The sequence below is a fragment of the Mustela lutreola genome, chromosome 14 (genome assembly GCF_030435805.1).
Source record: "Mustela lutreola isolate mMusLut2 chromosome 14, mMusLut2.pri, whole genome shotgun sequence".
Lineage (NCBI taxonomy): Eukaryota > Metazoa > Chordata > Mammalia > Carnivora > Mustelidae > Mustela > Mustela lutreola.
The window spans coordinates 71,478,793-71,500,365 of NC_081303.1; the positions used below are offsets into that span (position 1 = coordinate 71,478,793).

Consider the following 21,573-nt stretch of genomic DNA (forward strand, 5'->3'; position numbering starts at 1 on the left):
GTGGCGGGGTGGTCTTTCTCACAGAGTAGCCGGCCCAGCTCCTGAAAGACTCATCACACCGTCCTTACCGGAAGGAGCTGCCGACTTGAATAAGTAAACGTAGCTTTGGCGGTCTACGACAGCAACCACTTTCTCCCCTGGCAGGTGGAAAGTAAGAATGAGACCCCTGGGTGGGCGGAGGGGAGAGGCTGGGGCTCGCTTGAGTCTCTGTCGGTGGGTTTGGAGAATCAGCTGGCACCAGAAAGCTTCGGCATGGCAGCCCTGAAATGTAGCCTGAGGTGAAGAAAGGTTAGAATAGGAGCACACGGAGAGCTACCCAAGGTGACTGCTGTGAGAGCCCCCCACCCCCCATTCCTGCTTCATTGTCATGGCCGGACGGGAGCGCGGGAGGGTCCGGAATCCGTGTAGACCAGAGGGAGAATGTTCCGAGCCCCACGAGGTATCAGCCCAACACGTTAGTAGCACGTGGATGTCGTCTCCTTCGCTGAAAGACAGTGACCCCAAGAGGGAGACACTTGATGACTCTTAGAGTGAACGGGCCCACGTCACAGAATTAGGAGACAGCAGTGCTGGGAGAAGCCATGGCTCCGTGCTCTCCGCCGTGTTTCCTTCCTGAGGAGTGAATGTCCACCGAGCCCTCCTTGGTCCCAGGACGGGACAAGAGGGTGCGCGCTCAGGGCACAGAGACGGGCACTGGGTTCTCTTCCTTCCTTTCCTCTGCTCAGCAGAGCTCTGGTCCGACGGAGCTGGTGGCCTGGGGTTGTCCTGGCACAGTCGACAGCCACAGAGTGTCTCGCAGACATGAAGGACTCCGACGTGCACCACCTTCGGCCGGTGAGTTCCCGTGTTTGATCCTCCCTTTCAGGCCCGGGTGTGCGGTCGTGGCTTTGTGCATCTCTGCGTGACTGTGGGTGTGAGACAGTGTGTGTCCGCGCGTGTGTGTGTTTTGGAAGCGGTTAGAGTCCCTCCGCGGGCTCCTTTGTGTGACACCCGAAGAGAAGTTCCTCCTCCCACCCAGCACCCGAAGAGGAAGCAGCTGGTCCTCTGAGATGCTCTTTAGAGGCTGGGCTGCCTGGCATAGGAACTCAGCCGCCAAGAAAGTCACCGAGGTCACTGACCGGTTTTTCCCCAGCGTCTGAAGTACACCACAAGTGCAGTGGCGGCGACCAGCACACCAGGCAGGCTCGCAGATAGACAAGGAGCCAGCCAGGGGCTGCTGGTGATGGCAGACAAGCCCCGAGGACCCACGGGTGAGGTGGGGTGACCACGAGCACTGAGGACGGACTTCAGAAACGCACCCCGGACGGGCGCGGAGGAGGCAGGATGGCTGGCATCAGGGGGAACTGCGTGGCCCAAAGGAAGCTTGTAGACGGAATGAGGGTGGTCCAGGGGACACCAGCTCGGGCAGGCAACACCGCGGAGGACCATGGACCCACCCCTGCCCCCCGTGGAGCTCTCCCTTCCCCTCCAGGTTCAGTGCACAGATGCCCAAGCAGGGTCCATGCTCCCTCGCACAGTGCAGGGGGTGGGGGGTGGGGCACAGAGCGGGAGACCTGACCCCTGCCTGCTTCCTGGGGCTCAGAGCCCGGGTGGGGGACAAGACAGAGCATTCAGGGAGAGCGTCCTGGGCTCACTTGTCTCATTGGAGACATCGTTCTCGGCCTGGCAAGAGTAGCTCGCTGCATCCTGCTGTGACGTCACAGGGAAGGGGAAGGGGGCGGCTCTTCCGTGGGGAGCCCCCCGGCTCCCCTGGATCTCCCCGTTCGGGTGGAATGACTACCGGATCGGAGGGGAGCCATTCTGGGTCTCACGGAGGAGCTCCCCTGCGTCCCCCACAGTGAGGCCTGTGGACCTGGGTCTCAGGATGAGCCGAGGCCACAGGAGTTGGGCAGCACGCGGGGTGGGAGACTCAGCTCTATTTACCCAAGCTCCGGGCCCCTCCTCCCCGGGACCCCTTTCTACGGGCCCTGGGTTCCCATGACCTGAAGCTCAGACCCCCGGGGAGTGTCTCCGTTTCCTCCCCACTTACCTTGTTCCCTCACCTCCAGCTGGGGGCTCTGTTTCTGGACCTGCTACCCTCTGCGGTGGCCTGATACCAGTAAAGCCCAGAGGCTCCCTCCCGGGTTTCTGGGAGGCAGAGCTCTGAGTGGGGACCCTGGGTCTGCGAGGTGCGGCCATCTTTGTGAAGGAGAAGAGGAGTCCCGAGGCCGACCTCCGGGGGTGCAGCTCCGTCTGGCATCTCAGGGTCGGCGGGCTCCCCTCACGGTGCTTGTCCTGAGGTGGGAACAGCTCTGGGGAGAAGCAGGCCCAGGCTCAGCGGGGACTCCTGAGTCCTGAGTTCTGAGTCCCCAGGGGCAGGGGTGTAAGTTGGGACATGTCCCAGGCCACAGCCCCGTGTCCCGTGGGACACTGTCCTTGTTCCCCAGGACCCACCTCTCAGCTGTACCCCACACCACCAGAACCAGAGCCAGAGGGTCTCGTCGGTCATCCGGTCTCCAGAGGGCAGGGTCTGGCCCAGGGTCTCTGGGACTGAGTGGCTGGGCTGGTTCAGGGTGCTTCCACGGCCCAGGGCATCCCCCTCCTTCCCTGGGTTCCAGATGTGCTCCATGGGGGTGGGCATTTGGACAGCGTGGTGGGCATCTCAGGGCTGTGTGATTGGCCCAGCATTCCGGGCCGGCAGGAGAGCTGCTGGCCTCTAGGGACCAGATCCCTGAGCAGCACCCCAGCCCCCACTCCCCCGACCCCTGGAAGCTGGTGACTTGAAACGTGGTCGTCTCTGACCTTTGTGTGCCTAGGTGCGGGAGGAAGCTTGCCTTCCCAGTGCAGCTGTACTGGCCGTTGCTTTGCAGTGTTGCTGTCCCCATGGGCAGAACCTGTTTGGCCTTTGGGTCATGGAGTGATTTCCCGTCTTTGTAGAACGTGGCCAGGGACAGAGCTCCATTCCTCCATCGTGGCACTGCAGACTCAGGATGTTGCCCTCAAACATGGGGTTGGCAAGGTTCGGAGGTACAACCAGCCTGTGAGACCCAGGAGCGGGTCCCATCAGCTCATTTTCTCCCTCCATCCCCCAGCCTCAGGCCTCCCCTGGGGACAGACATTCCCGGACAGCCCCTGCACGGCCGCTCCGTCCCGGGCCTTCGTGCCAGACGGCGGCAGGTCTCCACTGTCCTTCCCTCCTCCTCCTCCTTCCTCTTCCCTGCTCTTCTAGACCCTCCACTCCCCTCCCCTCCCCCTCCCCTCCCCCACTCTTCCCGCGCCTTCTCTCTGGTCTTCCCTCCTACCTCCTCCGCGGCTCCTTTCCAGCGGCATCGCCCAGCTTGGGTTCACTTAAATTCTTTCCGTCCCTTGTTCGACCTCCTTCCTTCTGACCCAGGTCTCTCCCCGCGGATGGGCTCCTCGCAGCCTGGCTGCCCCATGGCCACTCTGTGCATCTTCCCCTTCCGAGCACAGCGGCACACAGCCCACCAGCCGGAGGCCGGAGGGGGGGACGTGGGGCGTTCCCCTGCCTGGGCTCGCTCCTGCTTCCCTTGTCCGCGCCCCCAGGCCAGGCTCCCATCCCTGCACGGGGTTTCGCTTCCACCACCGTCCTGGGGAGGGGCCCGTCCTGTCTGTCCTCCTTCCTAAAATGCATTCTATGGCCTGATGTGGACAAAAGACAAGGTCCCAGGGGCCCAGCACCTTCTGCAGGGCAGTCCCAGGCCGGCCTGTCCCCAGGCCATACTTCTTTGACAAGCCAGACGCCGCTGGTCCCAGGCAGCCTCAGGAGCCAGGCCTGAGAGCTGAGAGCGATGGTGGGGAAAGGGTGGGAGCCCCAGCACAGCCTTTGCCTGGGTCTCTCTGGGCCCTTAGGACCCCCTTCCAGCCCCGCCGGAGGCTCACGCAGAACTGAAGGTTGAGCCTTGCTTTTGCCACTGCTCTTTCTAGCAGCATGGACCATGGGTTTGCGTCCTGCCCAGCACCCCTCACCCCAGCCTGGCACCACAGAACGTGTCCCTGGCCGTCAAGATGTTCATCGGTTCCTACTTGACAGGAAGCTCCGTGGAGGTCAGGGGGGACTAGAAGACAGAGGGAGCTGAGGGACAAAGCTGCCTTCTCTGAACACACAAGGGACAGAAGGGAGTCCGGGGCCTTGGTGAGTGGAAAACCTAGGACTTTAGAGCCACTTGGAGAGGAGGAGACAGAGGTCGCTTCCATTTACAAGGGAATAAGATGAGGCCCAGAGCCATGTACTGGGAACCGAATCACCTAGAATTACTCTCAGCCTGAGACCATTGGGGTCCCAGGTCCCATTTCTGCCTGGGCACCAGCCAGGACTCCTGAGCAATGGGCCTAGTCAGCTGTTCTGAAGATGTTTCCAGGGGACCCAAGGGCCCATCAGTTAAGCTTTGGGCCAGAGTCATATCTGGAGTTGGAAGAGACATATATAAGACTCACCGGTTTGTCCAACACAGGGAACTGTAAGAGAACAGAGTGATAGAATTAGGGTAAGCAGCATGAAGAACTTCTTCACAAGGAGGCCTGTCACCTCGGGAATGGGTGCTTATATCCATTCAATAAACCAACCACCCAGTCCCCCGGGCACCTACTTGTTTAGCCACCCAACAACTCAGCCACCTAACCACCCAGCTACCCAGCCACTGAGCTACTGAGCCACTCAACCACCCAGCCACCCAAACACCCAGCCCCACAGCTCCCCAGGCCCCCAGCCACTCCGCCCTCCAGCCACTCCGTTCTCCAGCCCCCCAGCCACCAGCTTTTATGTTGGACCCAGTGCCTAGAAGCCTCTGCCTTATCTCAGTACAAATGTCACAGCTTGAGGTCTTTCTGGGACCCACAGTTGAAAGAATCCTCCTCAATCACTACTACAACCCCCCACTGTGTTATCATCAGAGCACTTGGCTCTGTTGAAGTTATCTTATTCTTTAAATTGCCCACTTGTTACCCCCCACCTCATCCCCACCACCCCGTCTAGAATGTAAGCTCCGCGAGAGCATGGACTCTGCCTGTCTTCTTCACAGTCATGTCACCTGCGCCTGGGGTCTGTGCCAGGAATAGTCTGTGTTCCACAAGCCTCTGTTAACAAACACTCACAGGCTTTCCTCTGTGCCCAGCCACGTGGGACAGGGCACACGAAGTAGGAGACAGAAGAGTAGACCCTTGCAAGGGGCAGGGAGCGGTGTCCGAGCTCCTATCTGCACCGGCAGAACTCAGACAGTGAAGGCAGTCCATGCCGTCTGGTGGCCTGATCTGTCCACAGAGCCCTGGAGGGCCCAGCATGGAAGTGACAGCAAAGGAGGTGAGAAATCACGAAAGAATGAGGGACCCGGCCTGGCGGCTCTAGCAGTTGGGGGATGACAAACACGGAGCTTGCAATTCTTTATATGCGCTCCTAATGCTTCTAGGTGTCTGTCTGTCTGTCTATTTATCATTTTGTTATTTTTTAGGATCTTATTTTTAAGTAATTTTTATACCTAATGCGGGGCTTGAACTCACAACCCTGAGATCAAGAGTCACACGCTCTCCTGAGTGAGCTAGGCTGCTCAGAGCAGAATTTTTATTTTTATTTAATTAAAAATTTTTTTTTTTAAGTAGGGTCCATGCCCCAGTGTGGGACCTGAACTCATGCCTGTGAGATCAAGAGTCACATGCTCCCACGACGAAGCCAGCCAGCGCCCCTAATGCTTTTAAATGAATGAAAGAGGAGCAAAAGTGGCCTGGGAAGGCAGCCCAAGCCACAGAATGATGGCGGATGGGGGATGGGCGGCGAAGTGGTGGGGGACGAAGTGGTGGAGAGTGTTCTAGACTTTGGGACAAGGCGTGAAGCAAGGAGGGGCACATGGCCAAGCACAGTCAGGCCAGCTGTCTCAGGCTGCATCCTTTGTGGGTGGAGACCGTCTCACTGGGGGCTCGAGATGTGGCTGTTTGGCATGTGACTCACACGACGTCACACTTGTTGTCCGCACAGCCTGGGACCCAGACAGAGGCTTTCAGCTTCACTTCTCTGCTCAGCTCGGGGCTAGCTCAGCCACAGGCTCTCGGCGTGTGCAGAAGGAGGAGTCTTTCTTGCCATCCCCCCCTCCACCTCCGCCTGGCCCCATCTATACACCTCTTTCCCTCTGAGCTTGGTGTAGTAGGAAGCATGCAGGATTTGGAATCCCAGGACCTGAACTGGACTCATGAACCCATCTCTTTCCGTGTGAACTTGGATGCACTGTTTGAATCCCAATAGCCTTCCATTCCCGATTCTTTCTACATGATAGGAACCACGATAGCCATTTCCTCCTTAGAGAGCGGTTGCTCAGAGTTTCACTCCCTGGAAACATGATTACTGCCTTCACGGAAAGCAGAAAGAAGGCCTGACCTCGGAGTGACTAAAACCTTGCAATGTAGTGATGCCCTCTTTCTTTCTTCTCTTTACTCGAAAAACACCTCTGCAGCTTCAAAGTGATGAGTAAACAGGGCTGAGGGCATGGAAGCCTACAAGGCAGAAGGCATCCAGAGAGCAGAGGGACACTCTGATGACCTGCTACTGTGAGAACTGGGAGCTGTGCCTGCAGACCCAGTGTCTGTGATGGAGACAGCTGGCTGTGGGGTACGCTGGGGGCTGATGGCTGCATTACAGTCCTCTTACTAAGGGGACCATGGACCCCAGTTTGTTACAGGCTGAAGATGATGTGGTGACACAGCCATTGCATAAGCCGCACAACAGAGTCCCGGACAATGGAGGCTGCAGCCCAGCCAAACTTGGTGCTACTCAGGCCGTGGTGTGGGGGAGGGGAAGGCCCAGCTCCTGGCCCACTGACCAGGTACATCCAAACCCAGCAGACCAGGATGATGAGCAGGGCTGAGAAATCATTCCCCACTCGAAGGGTCAGGAGACACTTATCTGAGAAAGGCACAATAGAGTAGGGACACAGTAGTCTTCAAATAGTCGATGAGTGATGCTTAAAAGAGGGGGAGAGACTTCAGGCAGAAGTGGGACTGATTCAAGGGAACGAGAGAGACCAGGGAAGCAGGTTTCAGCAAAGCATGAAGGACTAGCTCACAACATCTCGAGAACATTGGAACAGGCTGCTTTGCCAAGCTGTGGCTCCCATGGTGCTAGAGAGTGGTGGTGTTGTGGGAGCTCTGAGACACTTGGCATGGGTAGTGTGGGTCTACAGAGGGTGGGTTCCAGTTCTGGCACTGAACTTGCTAATGCTCAGCTCAGCAGAAAGTCAAGGTTCATCCCCTAAACTACAAATATACCTTTAGTATACAGCCGTGGACCAGCACGTTCAGTGTCGGGGACTCTGGCCTCTCGAATCTGTGATTGTCAATAATAGTATTAGGCACCATTTGCTGTGTGAACATACCCCACCTGGCACTTGAAATGAATTTTATTTTCCTGTCTACTTGCTTAGAACCCGACCACAGCCCTGCTGGTGATATTGCAGTGGGACGGAGAAAGGAGCTCCAAGTGGATGTGGGTTTGCATCTCTCTGTTTTGCTCTTGCTAGCAGGGTGATTCTATGCAAGCTTCGTAACCTTTCTGAACCTCAATATCCTCAATTGTCTAATAGGGATTAAAAAAAGCCTGTCCTATGATTCTAAAGGTTAGATGTGATACACACTATAAAACAGGTCTTCAGTGCTTTCTTCTTGGTCTCTGCCCACATCTAAGAGGAAATAGCAGCTCTGCACTTAGGGAAACTCTGTTCCTCCACATCTAGCCCTGGGGTCCCAGCATCTTAGGCTAGTTTTCTGGGGTCCCCAAGCATCGAGTGTGACTCTGTTAGGTCTGGGTCCTCTACCACCCTAGTCAGCCAGTTTTTCACTCTCTCCTCTTCATTTGCTTTCTTCCGTTCAGATCATGGGACCCAAGCTAGAAATCCCTGGGACTTTATCCATTCAAGTCCACCAAGGTCTGGTCCTTTTATAAAGTAGTGATTTGCCCTTAAAAGCCTTTCCTCTGGAGTATACCCAGGTACTAGGCCATCCTGATCCTGCCCTTGGTATGACCACTAGACTTTTTCACTTGTCCAAATGGCCATTCATAAACACACAGGCAACAGTGACCTGGGGGAGAAGGAAGAACACTGAGTAGAACAAGGGTCTTCCTCACAGGGTCAAACTCCCACAAACTCTGTCTAGGAAGAGATCATATTTAGGAGTGGTTTTGATTTTCTGGTTCAATGAAAACAAACAAACAAGCAAACTACTGGGACCAAGTTTAAAACAAAAAGTAAATTGACTCAGAAATTGTAAATCGAAGTAAAATGTATGCCGAGACTTGTGCCTTCTGTGTAGCGGGTAATAGTGGCTGAGACTGAGTTGAGTCTGGGGGGACTAGTGACCCTCTCCCCACCCCCATAATTCTCTGTTATTGGAGGAACAGGTTTTCCATCACTGGAAGGGGTGACTGGTCCTGGGGAGATGGTCAAAGAGAGAGTTATAGAACAGGGAGAATGGATTTGATCCTTCAAACCATCCCCAAGGACCAGTCAGACCAAAACAAACCCTCCACCTCATCCCCAACAGAGAAAGGACACAGGCAGAAGGGGGAATAGCCAGTTTGTAAAAGGCTTTGAACACTCAGAGCAAAACCTCTTGACCAGAGGAGGAGGCTGGTCATGGTTGACTGCTTCTAAGAAAACACTGAGGCTTCATAACAATACATCTTTTTGTAAAAGCCCATTCCCTATTTCTGAGCAAAATACACAGAACTGCCTTTTCCCATTTCCCTGATCCTTCCAGCTTACCCCCTACCCAAAGCCTTCTTTCCTTCTATAACTTCATTTTCCTTTTGAGACAGCCTGATGAGTAGTTAAATCTTATTTGTTGGGGTAAACATGTCAGTGGGTCTCAGAATGTGATTTTTCTGCCTCCCTAATTTAGCTCTGATACTTTGAAGACCTGCCCTTCCAAGCACCAAGGAAAATGGGATGGGAACAACAGGGAGGCCCCCCACCACACCGTATTTCTGCCACGCACACCATGTGCACACACTCATTTGAAGCTCCAGCCATAACACCCACTTGAATCCAAAAAAGTAAAACAAGAAGTCCCATAAATGACTTAGAATCTTTGGTGCGCAAAAGGGAAAGCTCACGATTGGTGACTTACCAAAGCACAATCCTGAAGCACACCATGGGGTCTGGCCTGGCACAGAGGAGGGACATAGGTCCAGCTAAAAGCATATGGAAAGTCAGGGTGGAGGGAAGAGCATCAAAGCCACAAGCTCAAGGGTAGGTGAGTGACCCCCATGATGTAGTGGTGTTACTGCTTCATACACCAAATAGAGGAAGTGGGGAAGAAACTTTAAAAGTTCAAATTAGTATTTCCTCTTTGGTGAAGGGGCATTATATAAATGAACTTTCTTCACCATGATGCATAAAGGAGTCAGGTAATTTACTAGTAAGCACTTTTGAACCCTCTCTATGGCTTCCAAAAGCTTATGCTAATGAACCAAGATGGGACAAGGCTATGGAAAGATCCAGAATTTGTGTGATTTCAGCATCATTTAGCTTGAAAGGCAGCACAGTTCTGCAAACACTAAGATCATTCATTCCCCACCCTGTGTGACCTCCAGTTCTCCAAATTTCCCTCCTATCCAATGAGAAATGTGTCTGTCTGTATATAACAATGAGGTGGAAAAGTGGAATCCTGAAAATGGTCCATAGGATCACCTGCTCAGGAGGCACTCAGGGGTTGATGAGGTCAGAGTAGAATGGGCTGGAAGTTCTGAATCTGAGGTTTTAGGACTGTCAGGTTATTATTTTGAGAACTGTTCCTTAAAACATACCAGTAAAAGAGTAAACAGGCAAGCCACAGGGTGATGAGATATTTTCCATACACATGGGTGAGAAAGGACCCATAACCAGAATATAAGACTTTTAAAAGTCATTAAAAAAAGACCGACAACCCATTGGGAAAATAGGCGAAATAACTGAACAGGTAATTTACAAAAGTAGATAACCGAGTGCCAAACGAACTAGAAAAAGAAGCTTGACTTCATAAATCACCGTGGAAGTGCAAATTTAAACTAAATGAAACACCACTACATTCCCCATGAGAATGGCTAAAACTATCAAGATAGACAGGCAAGTGCTGCTAAGGGTGTAAAGCAGCTAGAAATTTTGCCCACCTCCGGTGGGAGTGTAAATTGGTATAACCAGTTTGAAAAACTGCATGACAAAATCTGATTGAATCATAAAATAACTGCTGACCCAGCATTTTCACTCCTAGGTCCATGCTAAACAAATACATTTATATTGACACCAAAAGCAGCATCACTTCTAATAGATAAAATCTGGAAACTACTTAATGAGCCCTCAACAGAGAAGGAGGCCACACGTCCTCATCTCCTTTGAGGACAGAACATGGGATTTTAAACTGAAGCACGGAAAGTTGGGTAACATATAGGATGCACTTTCTGACAGTAAGGTTTTTCCTGGAATTCTTTAGGTGAGAAATTCCACGCAGCCTGGGAAGAATTCAGTGTTCTTATTGTCAAAGACAGGAATGGACAGTGTGACCTTTCTAACTTTTTGTGCTCTAGATTCCCTGATTCTCTGGAAGTGGGAAAACAATGACACTGGCAGGCACTTATTAAGTGACTCTATTGATTGGGAGAGAGGTGGACATGGTGAGGAAGTAAAATAGGAAATGGATATCTTATCCACTTGTCTCAAGATATTAACATTTGTACATTTCCTCCTATTGTTCTCTTTCTAGGACATCTCTTGACTTGAGTTGTCTATGCCTTTGCTCAGCTGCAGATCCAGAGTGTGGAGAATCAGCGCTGCAGGACTGCAGCTAAGGTAGAGATGGGGCAAACTGTCTAGCTTGCAAGCACTTACTGTGCTTTGCGTGCAGAACAGTTGAAGCTTCTACCCTATCTGCTTCTACTTTCACCAGGTTCTGGCTTTTTGGGTGTGTGAACTTTTCCTGACTTCTCAATCTACCCCTGAACAGTGAGATGTCACTGTATTTTTAAGGATGTTAGTGGAATTGCCTTTCTGAGCTGAGCTTGCTGCATACCATTCTCTTGGGGGAGGAAGGTGAAGTTAGAGGCTGCTGCTAGGTTAAGGATCTTCCAAGACTCAGGCTGATCTTGAAATGAGATGGAGATTGGTTGGGATAGGAATGAAACCTATAATACCAAAACTCTAAGGAAAATTCAGGGCTAAAAAGAGGTGGGGAGGATAATGGGGGTGGGGAGAATTCTCATCCAGATAGGGTTTGTAGACTTAATAGATATAGAACATTCCATTCCCAAATAGCAGAATACACATTCTTTTCAAGTGTACATGAAACATTTTCCAGGATAGAACACATGTTAGGCCACAAAATAATTCTCAACAAATTTAAGAAGCTCAAAATCATATCAAGAATCTTTTTTGATACTAGAAATCAATTCCAAGAAGAAAATTGTAAAAAGCATAAACATGGAGGCTAAATAACATGCTACTACTAAACAATCAATGGTCAATGAAGTAATCAAAGAGGAAACAAAAAAATATCCTGAGACAAATGAAAATGAAAGCACAACATCCCAAAATACATGGGATGCAGCAAAAGCAGTCCTAAGAGGGAAGTTCATAGCTATACAGGCCTACCTCAGGAAACAAGAAAAATCTCAAATAAACAATCTAAATGTAACCCAAAGGAACTAGAAAGAGAATAAACAAAGCTCAAAGTTAGTAGAAGGATGGAAATAATAAGGATCAGAGTGGAAATAAATGAAATAGAGACAGAAAAATAGAAAAGATCAATGAAACTAAGAGCTGCTTCTGTGAAAAGAAAACAAAGTAGGTAAATCGTTGGCCAGACTCCTCAAGAAAAAAAGAGAGTCCACATAACTAAAATAATAAATTAAAGAGAGGTTGTAATGGACGCCACAGAAATACAAAGGATTGTAAGAAACTACTACACACAAGTATACACCAACAAATGGGACAACCTAGAAGAAATGGATAAATTCTTAGAAAATGTAATCTTCCAAGACTGAATCATGAAGAAATAGAAAATCTGAACAGACTGATTTCTAGTAAGGAGATTGAATCAGTAATCCAAAAATTTCCAGCAGATAAAAGTCCAGGACAAGATGGCTTCATGGGTGAATTCTACTGAACACTTAAAGGAGAATTAATACCTATTTTTCTCAAACTATTTCAAAAACTTGAAGCAGAAGGAAGACTTCCAAACTCATTTTATGAGGCCAGCATTACCTTGATAACAAAATCAGAGAAAGGCAACACACACACACACACACACACACACACACACACACAGACACACACAGACACACACAGACAGACACACACATTACAGGCTAATAGCCCTGATAAACACTGATGCAAAAATTCTCAACAAAATATTAGCCAACCAAATTTGACAATACATTCAAAAGATCACACTCCAGTATCAAAGGGGACTAATTCCTGGGCTGCAAAGATGGTTCAATATACACAAATCAATCAACATGATATACCACATTAACAAAATGAGAGATAAAAATAATATATGCAGAACAGATGCATCAATAGATGGAGAAAAAGCTTTTAATAAAATTCAACATCATTTTATGATAAAAAATCTCAGCAAGGGTGGTATAGAGGGAAAATATCTCAAATTAATGAATAAGTAGTAACCCACGGCTAACATCATATTCAATAGTAAAAAGATGAAAGCTTTTCCTCTAAGATCAGGAGCAAGACAAGGATGCCCATTCTCGACATTTTTTCTTAAGATAGATTTATTTATTTATTTATGAGAGTGGGGAAGGGGGAGACAGGGAGAGGGAGAGAAAATCTTAAGTAGTCCTAGCACCAACCAGACAAGCTATCAGACAAGACAAAGAAATAAAATGCAACCAAATTAGAAAAGAAATAAAACTGTCACTATTCACAGACTGATACTATACGTAGAAAACCTTAAAGATGCCACTAAAAAATTATTAGAACTAGTAAGTTAACTCAGTAAATATGTGGAATACAAAAATAATATACATGAATCTGTTGCATTTCTATACAGTAATAATGAACTATCCGAAAGAAAAATTAAGAAAATCCCATTTATAATTGCACCGAAAAGAATAAAATACATAGGAATAAATTTAACCAAGGAGACTTTTACCCTGCAGATTATAAGACTTTGATGAAAAAAATTGAAAAAGGCACAAAAAATGGAAAGGCATACCATGCTCATGGATTAGAAGGATTGATATTGTTAAAATATCTATACTCCCCAAAGCAATCTACAGAGTCAATGCAATCTCTATCAAACTACCAATGGCGTTTTTCACAGAACTAGAAAAAATAATCCTTAAAATTGTATAGAACCACAAAAGTCCTAGAGTAGCCAAAGCAATCTTGAGGAAGAATAAAGTGGGAGACATTATGCTCACTGACATCAAATGATACTACAAAGCCATAGTAATCAAAACAGTATAGTGCCGGCAGAAAAATAGACTTGGATCAGCAGAACAGAATAGACAATCCAGAAATAAACCCACACTTACATGGTCAATTAATCTTTGACAAAGGAGGGAAAAACATACAATGGGGAAGAAAACAATCTCTTCAATAAATGGCATTGGGCAAAATGGACAGCTACACGAGAAAGAATGAAGCTGTACCAACCACTTTCTTACACCATACACAAAAATAAACTAAAAATGGATTAAAGACTTAAATGTAATACCAGAAACCATAAAACTTTTAGAGGAAAACACAGGTAGTATGCTTTGGGACATTGGTCTTAGCAATACACTTTTTAAAGATTTATTTATTTGAGTATTTGAGAGACAGAGAGAGAGAGAGAGAGAGAGAGAGAGGAGAGGGGCAGAGGATGAGAAACAAGGAGAGATGCAGATTCTTTGCTGAGCAGGGAGCCCAATGCAGGGCTCGATCCTAGGATCCTGAGATCATGACCTGAGCTAAAATCAAGAGTTGGATGCTTAACTGATCTGAGCCACCCAGGTGCCCCTTATCAATGTATTTTTGGATGTATTTCCTCAGGCCAAGGAAACAAAAATAAAACAAATGTGACTACATCAAACTAAAAACCTTCTGGACAGCAAAGGAAACCATCAACAAAATGTACAAATAACCTACTGGGAAATGATACTTGTCAATGATATAACTGATAAGTGGTTAATATGCAACATATATAAAGAACTCATACAACTCAGGGTGCCTGAGTGGCTCAGTCAGTTAAGCGTCTGAATTCAGCTCGGGTCATGATCTCAGGGTCCTGGGCTTCCTGCTCAGCAGGGAGCCTACTTCTCCCTCTTCCTCGGTCTACCATTCCCTACTTGTGCTCTCTCTTTCTCTGTCAAATAAATAAATAAATAAATAAATAAATAAATAAAAACACTTAAAAAAAGAACTCCTACAACTCAATATATAAAAGATATGAACAATCTGATTAAAAAACAGGGAGAGTGAACAGATGTTTCTTCAAAGGAGACATGCAGATGGCCAACAGACACAGGAAAAGATGCTGAACATCACTCATCATCAGGGAAATGTGAATCAGAAGCACAATGACTTATCACCTCATGCCTGGTTGGAAGAGCCTTATCAAAAAAACACATGTTGGCAAGGATGTGGAGAAAAGGGAAGTTTCGTGCACTGTTGGGAATACAAAATGGTGCATATGGAAAAGAGTATGGAGGTTCCTCAAAAAATTAAAAATAGAAACACCATATAACTCAGCAATTCCATTTCTGGGAATTTATCTGAATAACATGAACATATTAATTTGAGAATATATGCACACCCATATGTTCATTGTAGCACTATTTACAGTAGCCAAACTGGGAAGCAACGAAGTGTCCATTGATTGATAAATGGATAAAGAAGGCATGATACTTTTATACAATGGAATGTTACTCAGCCATAAAAAGAATGAAATCTTTCCATTTTTGACAACATAGATGGACCCAGAGGGTATCATGTTAAGTGAAAGAAGTCAGAGAAAGAAAGACAAACACAGTATGATTTCACTTATATATGAAACCTAAAAACCAAAACAAATGAACAGCAAAAAACCTGAAACAGAAAAAACTCAAATACAGAGAACAGTCTGGTGGTTGCCGGTGGAAGAGGGTTGGGAGATGGGCCAGATAGGGGAAGGAGATTAAAAGGTACAAACTTGAAGTTATGAAATAGACATGATGGGGTACAAGGTACAGCACAGGGGGTATAGTTGATACTATGTAACTAGTTGGTGTGTGACGATAGATGGGAGCTACATTTACCCTGGTGTACATAACATCAGTGACTCCCGCTGTTGTACAGCAGAATCGAATATAATACTGTATGACAACTACACTTCAATCTAAAGAAAGGGGGTACTTAAATCCCAGGTGTTCCCATCAGCCTGGGTCAGCTGTGAGGGACAGTGGCTGCTGAGGACAGGGAAATCCATTCCGCTTGCACAAGGTGGAGGGGAGAACACAGCAGTTGGGATTAGGGGCAGCTCTGGGCGTGGGGCAGCACGGTGGATCCTGGAGCTGCTCCTCTGAGCTTCAGAGATCCCTCCAGACTAGAACCTGGTGAGACCTCAGGGTCCTTGTATCTAAGGTGAATGAATGATTACTTTTGCGTCATTGGGTTGTTGTGAAAGTTCAGGGAGAAAATGTGAGTGGTGCTGCCAGAGTTTCCAGCGGCCACAGTGGAGATGTTCCCTGGGCTGTCCGGTCAGCATCTGGAGCCTCATGGAGCCACCCAACTCTTGAATCGGCCAGAGAAAGTGAGGAACTGAAATTTAGTTGTTCTTAGTTTCACTTAATTTAAATGTAAGCATTTATAGGTGGCCAGTGGCTGCCTCACTGGACGCTGGCAGTGGCTGGCAGGTAGGACGGCTTGATGGGGGTCCGCTGCAGAGAAGGAGCCGGCCGGGAAGCCTGGAGCCTCTGCAGCCTGCCCCCCACCTGGGCTTTTACTGGCCTCGTCCTTGGGACAGATGCGGAAAATGGGAGTCTGTGAGGGCAGAGCCAGATTAGGCACGAAGGTCTGCGCTGGCCTGCAGGGGAGGGTCACTTGGAGGCGTCTCATCACCACACTCACCCTCCTGGCCTTCCGCACCTTCCTTCTAGAAGCAGCTGGAGGGAGCCCCAAGGGTCAGGGGAGAGAAAGTGGGGGTGGGGGGGTGGGGTGGGGTGGGTGGGAGAGAGAGAGAGAGAGAGAGAGAGTGTGTGTGTGTGTGTGTGGTCGGTCTGCAGCGACCCCTTGTGGCCACTTGGATCGCCGCCGCACTAGGGAGCCGGTTACTCCTGGAAGGTCATTCTTAGTCTGCCCAGCTTCCATTTTTCACAAAGCCCAGCCTTGCCTCCCAGAGAGACAGGCTTATACTCAGTACAGGCTTTGTGCTTTTTATTTTCAAAATGCCTCCATGACTCTACTTTGCCACACTGCCTCGTGATTGTTTCATTGTCTTTCTGGACCTCCTCAAAGGCAAGGGCCAGGTCTAATTCCTGTCTGTGTCTCCAGGCCTCGCACGCTTTGAGCTTCAAGATACACCAGACATAACTGTTAGGAGTTCTGAGGTCAGACAGATCTGGGTTCAAATCCAGATTCTGCTGCTTACTAAGCAGAGGACCTGGGGGCAGTGGCTTTAATCTCCCTGAACGCAGGTGTGCCGCCTGTGACCAGGCCATGATGACCTCTGACTTCCAGCATCGTGGAGAGCATCGCGCTGCCGCACACACGACATCCTGCACACACGCTCGCCTCTCCGCCCGGAAGTGAACCCACACACCGTCTTCTCAGGAGCCGCGTACTCTCAGCGTCATTCTAGCTTTTCTGTCTCGGCATATCCGGCGGATGGTGTCTGTTCTCGTTCTGTCTGTCTGTTCCCATCGGTCCTGCAGACAACCCCATCCTTTCTTAAGCAACAGGCACCAAGGCACGGCAGGGCCCTCCTGGTTTTCGTCCCTGTGTTCCGGCCGCACTCCTCTGGCTCTCTCAGCCTCCCTCCTCGGGCAGCTTTGAATGAGTTCTGTGGACCCCGTCCCCAGGACCTTTCTCTCTGTGCTCTGCCCTCTAGCACAAGTATTCTCATCTGTGATCGTGGTCTCAGTGATGGCCTCTAAGGCAATGAGTCCCAAGCGTGTCTTTCTAACACGTTCTGCAATCCCGCATTTGGGGTATGAAACAGCTTACGTGGGGGGCGAAATGTAACGGGCGTGCAGGATGGGAAAAGTAAGGCATGGAGATGGGGGTGGGCTCGTGATTCAAAGGAGCAGCACAGATGAAGTGGAGGCCCCCCAGGGAACTGGCCACCTCCCCTGCTGAATTATTTGGATGCTAGGCTCAGGGTCAACCGAGAACCTTCCTGTTGGGGAAACTCACCTAGCATCCACTGATTAGGAACGCCCACCGTGCTTCCCCATCTGTGTGGCAATGGGGCGCATAGAGAAAGTTCTGTTTAGACAGGACACGGGGTAACAGGATAATAGGCACAGGGTCTTGGAGGCTCCTTAAACTCAGTATGTCAAGACTGGACCCAGCCTCTGCCTCCCAACCTGGTCCTTCTCTGTTGTCGCCTGTGCTGGTCGGCAGCATCACCCACCACCCCGCTGTGCAAGTCGGAAACACGGTGTCATGATTCTGATTTACCCCAAAGTGCAAATGAGCTCAGCAAAAATGTTCCCCCAAATATGACCCTTTGGCATGACAGCGATCAGGGCTGTGTGTGTGTGAGCACACATGCTTTGTATTTCTGTTGTGTATAATTTCCCCACTGCCCCCCACCACGGCCAGTTTGGCGAAAGCCTGGTCAAGGCCCAGATTTCAGTTTATATAATATTTGTGATGACTGTGTCCCACCCAGGTGGGGTCAGGTGCACACACATCCTGTGGCTGCACATAGCACGTCCATCTGCCTATCCGTCCATCTGTCCGTCCGGCATGGATTTCTATCTCATGCCTCCCCCCAGGACTGCCGGCTTGCTGAGGACACAGGCCACGTTTGTCTTGTTCACCAAAGGCGGGTGTAGAGAGTAGGGGACAGCTCTGCAGAAGGGCTGGAAGCGGGTGGAGGCACATTCTTTCCTGGAGATCGGGGAAGAAAAGCATATATAATATATAGTTAAGGTGATAAATTGGATTTTTTTTCGGTTCCCTGTTTACCACTGTCAAGCGTAATCTATTTCATGCATTTGTACAGAATGCATAAAATAGGTCAGATTTCATTTTCAGCAGGTTGCATATTTTCACCCCAGTTTCCTAGGTAGACGTGGAGCCCAAATGGACGCGGAAAGGCTGGGAGATGTGTGCTTAGGGGAGGTGGCCCTAAAGGGTTTTGCACGCTGGGTGTGGGAGCTGGATGCCCGGGGGAGAGAACAAACTCAGAGGAGGCAGTGAGACGTTTGGGCAAGAGTGGGGCATTTGTAGGTGGTCAGACAGGAGCCCCGGCTTGGCTGCATCATCCTGGGGCTGGGGTTTTGCTCTGTTCCCTCCTCTAAGAGCTCTTCCCTGCCTTCCTCTCCTCTCGTTGTTCCCCCGCTAATCCCTCCTGTGCGCCCGTCCTCAGCTGCACATGCACCAGCAGACGTCCTCCCCAACGAGACAGACCTCTCCCCTGGCCTGGCTCGCCCCCTTGCAGCTCCCACCCCACCTTCCCCCTCCTACCGCAGCCTGGCTTCTCGAGGGTCAGCCGCGTCCACGTCTCCTCTGCTGCGATCACAGCCCCTCCTGTCCTGGAAGGTCTGGCTTCCACGGCCACACCTGACCCACCTCGCTCAGCATCACAATGACTCAGTTGTGGCAGTTCCCACCCCCTGAGCTCCAACCCTCTGAAAACTGTGCTCCATGGCATATTCCAAGGCTGAACCCTGCTTCCCTCCCCAATGGCGTTTCTTCCCTGGCATCCGCCCTGCCCCGTCCTCACTCACCTCCCTGGCCACTCCTTCTCAGTCTGTTGGCCGGAACCTCTTCTTCTTGACACTGCATGGTGGGGCGACAGGTCCTCCAGTGCTGTCCTGGGCGCCCTCCCCACCCCCGCCCTGTCCCTTCTGTCCACTGCCCACTGTGTCCTAGTCCAGTGGCTTTAAACCATGTGTGGTGGCCCCAGATTCCTGTCTCCCGAGGTGATGGCCTCTCTTGTGGACTTCAGACAGGATTATACAGGAAAGCCCTCCCCCTCCCCTGGGGGGCTCTCGAACACTCGGAATGCAGCGTGCCCAAGCAGAGCCCTGCCTGCCCCTCCTCCCTGGGGTAAAAGAACAGCCGACGCAGACCTCCACGCCAGCGCTCCACTGCCCTCCTCCTGCGCAGCCGTGACCCCAACAGAAGCTCCAGGGTCACCCTTGCCAGGATCGCTCCCCCAGTTCTATAGGCCCCTCTCCAAAGTGTGCCTCGGAGCCCCTCAGTCTCCCCATCGTCACCACCGCTGCCTCCTGGGAGCCCTCACAGCTTTGGCCCTTGCTGCTGGGAGAGCCTGTTCCCCTCCTCCTGGCCCCCGGGCTTGCTCCCGTGCATTTCCCACACGGAAGAAAGGTGCGAACTACTCAGGATATGAACAGACCCAACGTAAATACCCTCTGCTTGAAACTCCCACTGCCTCTCCAGCATGTCCCGTTGTATCCTGCGGACAGGCTGGGCCCTGTCTCCCTCTCCAGCCGTACAGGAGGCCGCGGTCTTCTCCCTCTGTGCTGGGGACGCCCTCTGGGTTCGCCTCCTTTCCTTTCTCCTTGTGCCCTCACTGGCTCTTCCCTCTACCTGGGGCTCCTCCTGTGTGTGTGTGTGTACAATGGTATTAAACATTCTGGAAAGCATACTGGAGGGCACCTGGGTGACTCAGTCGGTTAAGCGTCCGTCTTCCGCTCAGGTCATAATCTCAGGGTCGTAGGATCAAGGCCCATGTCAGGCTCCCTGCTTAGCGGGGAGTCTGCTTCTCCCTCTGCCCCTGCTGCTCCTTCTGCTTCTGCTCTCTCCCGTGCACTGTCTCTCTCAAATAAATGAATAAGATCTTAAAATAAAGAAAGCATAAGGAATAACAGAAACACCTGGGTACCCAACCCCTGCTCTATTTAATTCCAAAATGTCATGTTTGCCTTAGATTTTTGTTTCCTTAAATAAAGTAGTACGGAATCATCTAAAGTCCCGCCCCTCCCCCGCCGTCCTGTCTCCCCTCCAGAAGTAACCCCTGACCTTGGCGTCCGCCACTGCCATGTCTGTTTCTACACTTCCATGACACGTGTGTGTCCGTCTGCAATAAACAGTATTTGGGGCAAGTTGAAAGTTTATGTAAAAGGTATTTTATTGTGGGAGGACGGGGCAGGGCTCGGGCGACGGTCCGTGCTGACCCACGTGGCTCTGGCTGTCACTCCGGCCGCCACCAGCCTTCTATCCGGTGCACGCTCCTCCAAGGATGGATAGTGTGCCGCCTCCGGTTTGTGGCCATTCTGAACGCCGTGCAAAGAACATCTGTACACGTCTCCCTTGGCACGTATTTGTTTCTCCAGGGTAGACCCTGAAAAGCAGCATTTCGGAAGAAGAGCGCTGGTGCCTCTCCAACCTCGCCAGCGGGCGCGCGGTGCTCTGGGTGCACCTGCTGCGAACTGGGCGCCGTCGGGGCTGCCAGGCTCGGCCTCGCCGCCAGGGGGCCCCTCGCCGCTCGCCGGACCGGGGCGGCGCGTGCACCTGCCGGGCCGCGCCTGCACCTGCCGGGGAGCCCAGAGGGCCGGACCCGAGCCTGCCGCGGGCGCGCTCCAGCCCTGCGTCTCTGCGGGACGTGGCCTCAGTCCTTCTCCCAACTAACTCCTGTCTAAGGTGAAAGCCGTACAAACCAACAACTTCCCGCCTTGAGCTCAAACCGACGAGGCCCCGGGATGCGAAGACAAACACCGGCGCGCTTCACGGGCTGAGAGGACAATGCTGGCATTTTAACGGCGGTATTCGCTTTGGACTTTTCTTTTGGGGAAATAAAAGGTTCCAGAGTTTGCCTGAAGGTCTCCTCCCTAGGCCTTCACCGACTCTGCCCCACCCCCAACGCTCCAGCCGGCTCCTGTGTTGAGTCTGGTGGGGCCCAAGCATTAATTTTATGCACTATGTCCGCATCGGCATTTGCTTTTATTCACACGAATGGTTCCGTACCATATCTCTGCAGGTTCCTTTTTTTTTTAAATTTTTTATTTTTTATAAACATATATTTTTATCCCCAGGGGTACAGGTCTGTGAATCACCAGGTTTACACACTTCACAGCACTCACCAAAGCACATACCCTCCCCAATGTCCATAATCCCACCCTCCTCTCCCAACCCCCCCCCCCCCCCCAGCAACCCTCAGTTTGTTTTGTGAGATTAAGAGTCACTTATGGTTTGTCTCCCTCCCAATCCCATCTTGTTTCATTGATTCTTCTCCTACCCACTTAAGCCCCCATGTTGCATCACCACTTCCTCATATCAGGGAGATCATATGATAGTTGTCTTTCTCTGCTTGACTTATTTCGCTAAGCATGATACGCTCTAGTTCCATCCATGTTGTCGCAAATGGCAAGATTTCATTTCTTTTGATGGCTGCATAGTATTCCATTGTGTATATATACCACATCTTCTTGATCCATTCATCTGTTGATGG

General features: G+C 50.5%; 1 protein-coding gene across 1 annotated transcript; it reads right to left on the bottom strand.

Annotated features, from left to right (window-relative positions):
• Positions 1-860: 860 nt before the first annotated feature.
• On the bottom strand, positions 861-20,877 carry FCRL6 (Fc receptor like 6). Its single transcript, XM_059145402.1, is given in 13 exon segments — positions 861-1,399; positions 1,604-1,776; positions 1,924-1,982; positions 2,030-2,074; positions 2,077-2,187; positions 2,190-2,291; positions 2,434-2,586; positions 2,675-2,950; positions 2,953-2,997; positions 3,000-3,017; positions 4,435-4,455; positions 20,545-20,656; positions 20,797-20,877. Coding segments are annotated over 13 exon segments (1,485 nt in total). The 3' UTR covers positions 861-1,110.
• Positions 20,878-21,573: the final 696 nt, after the last annotated feature.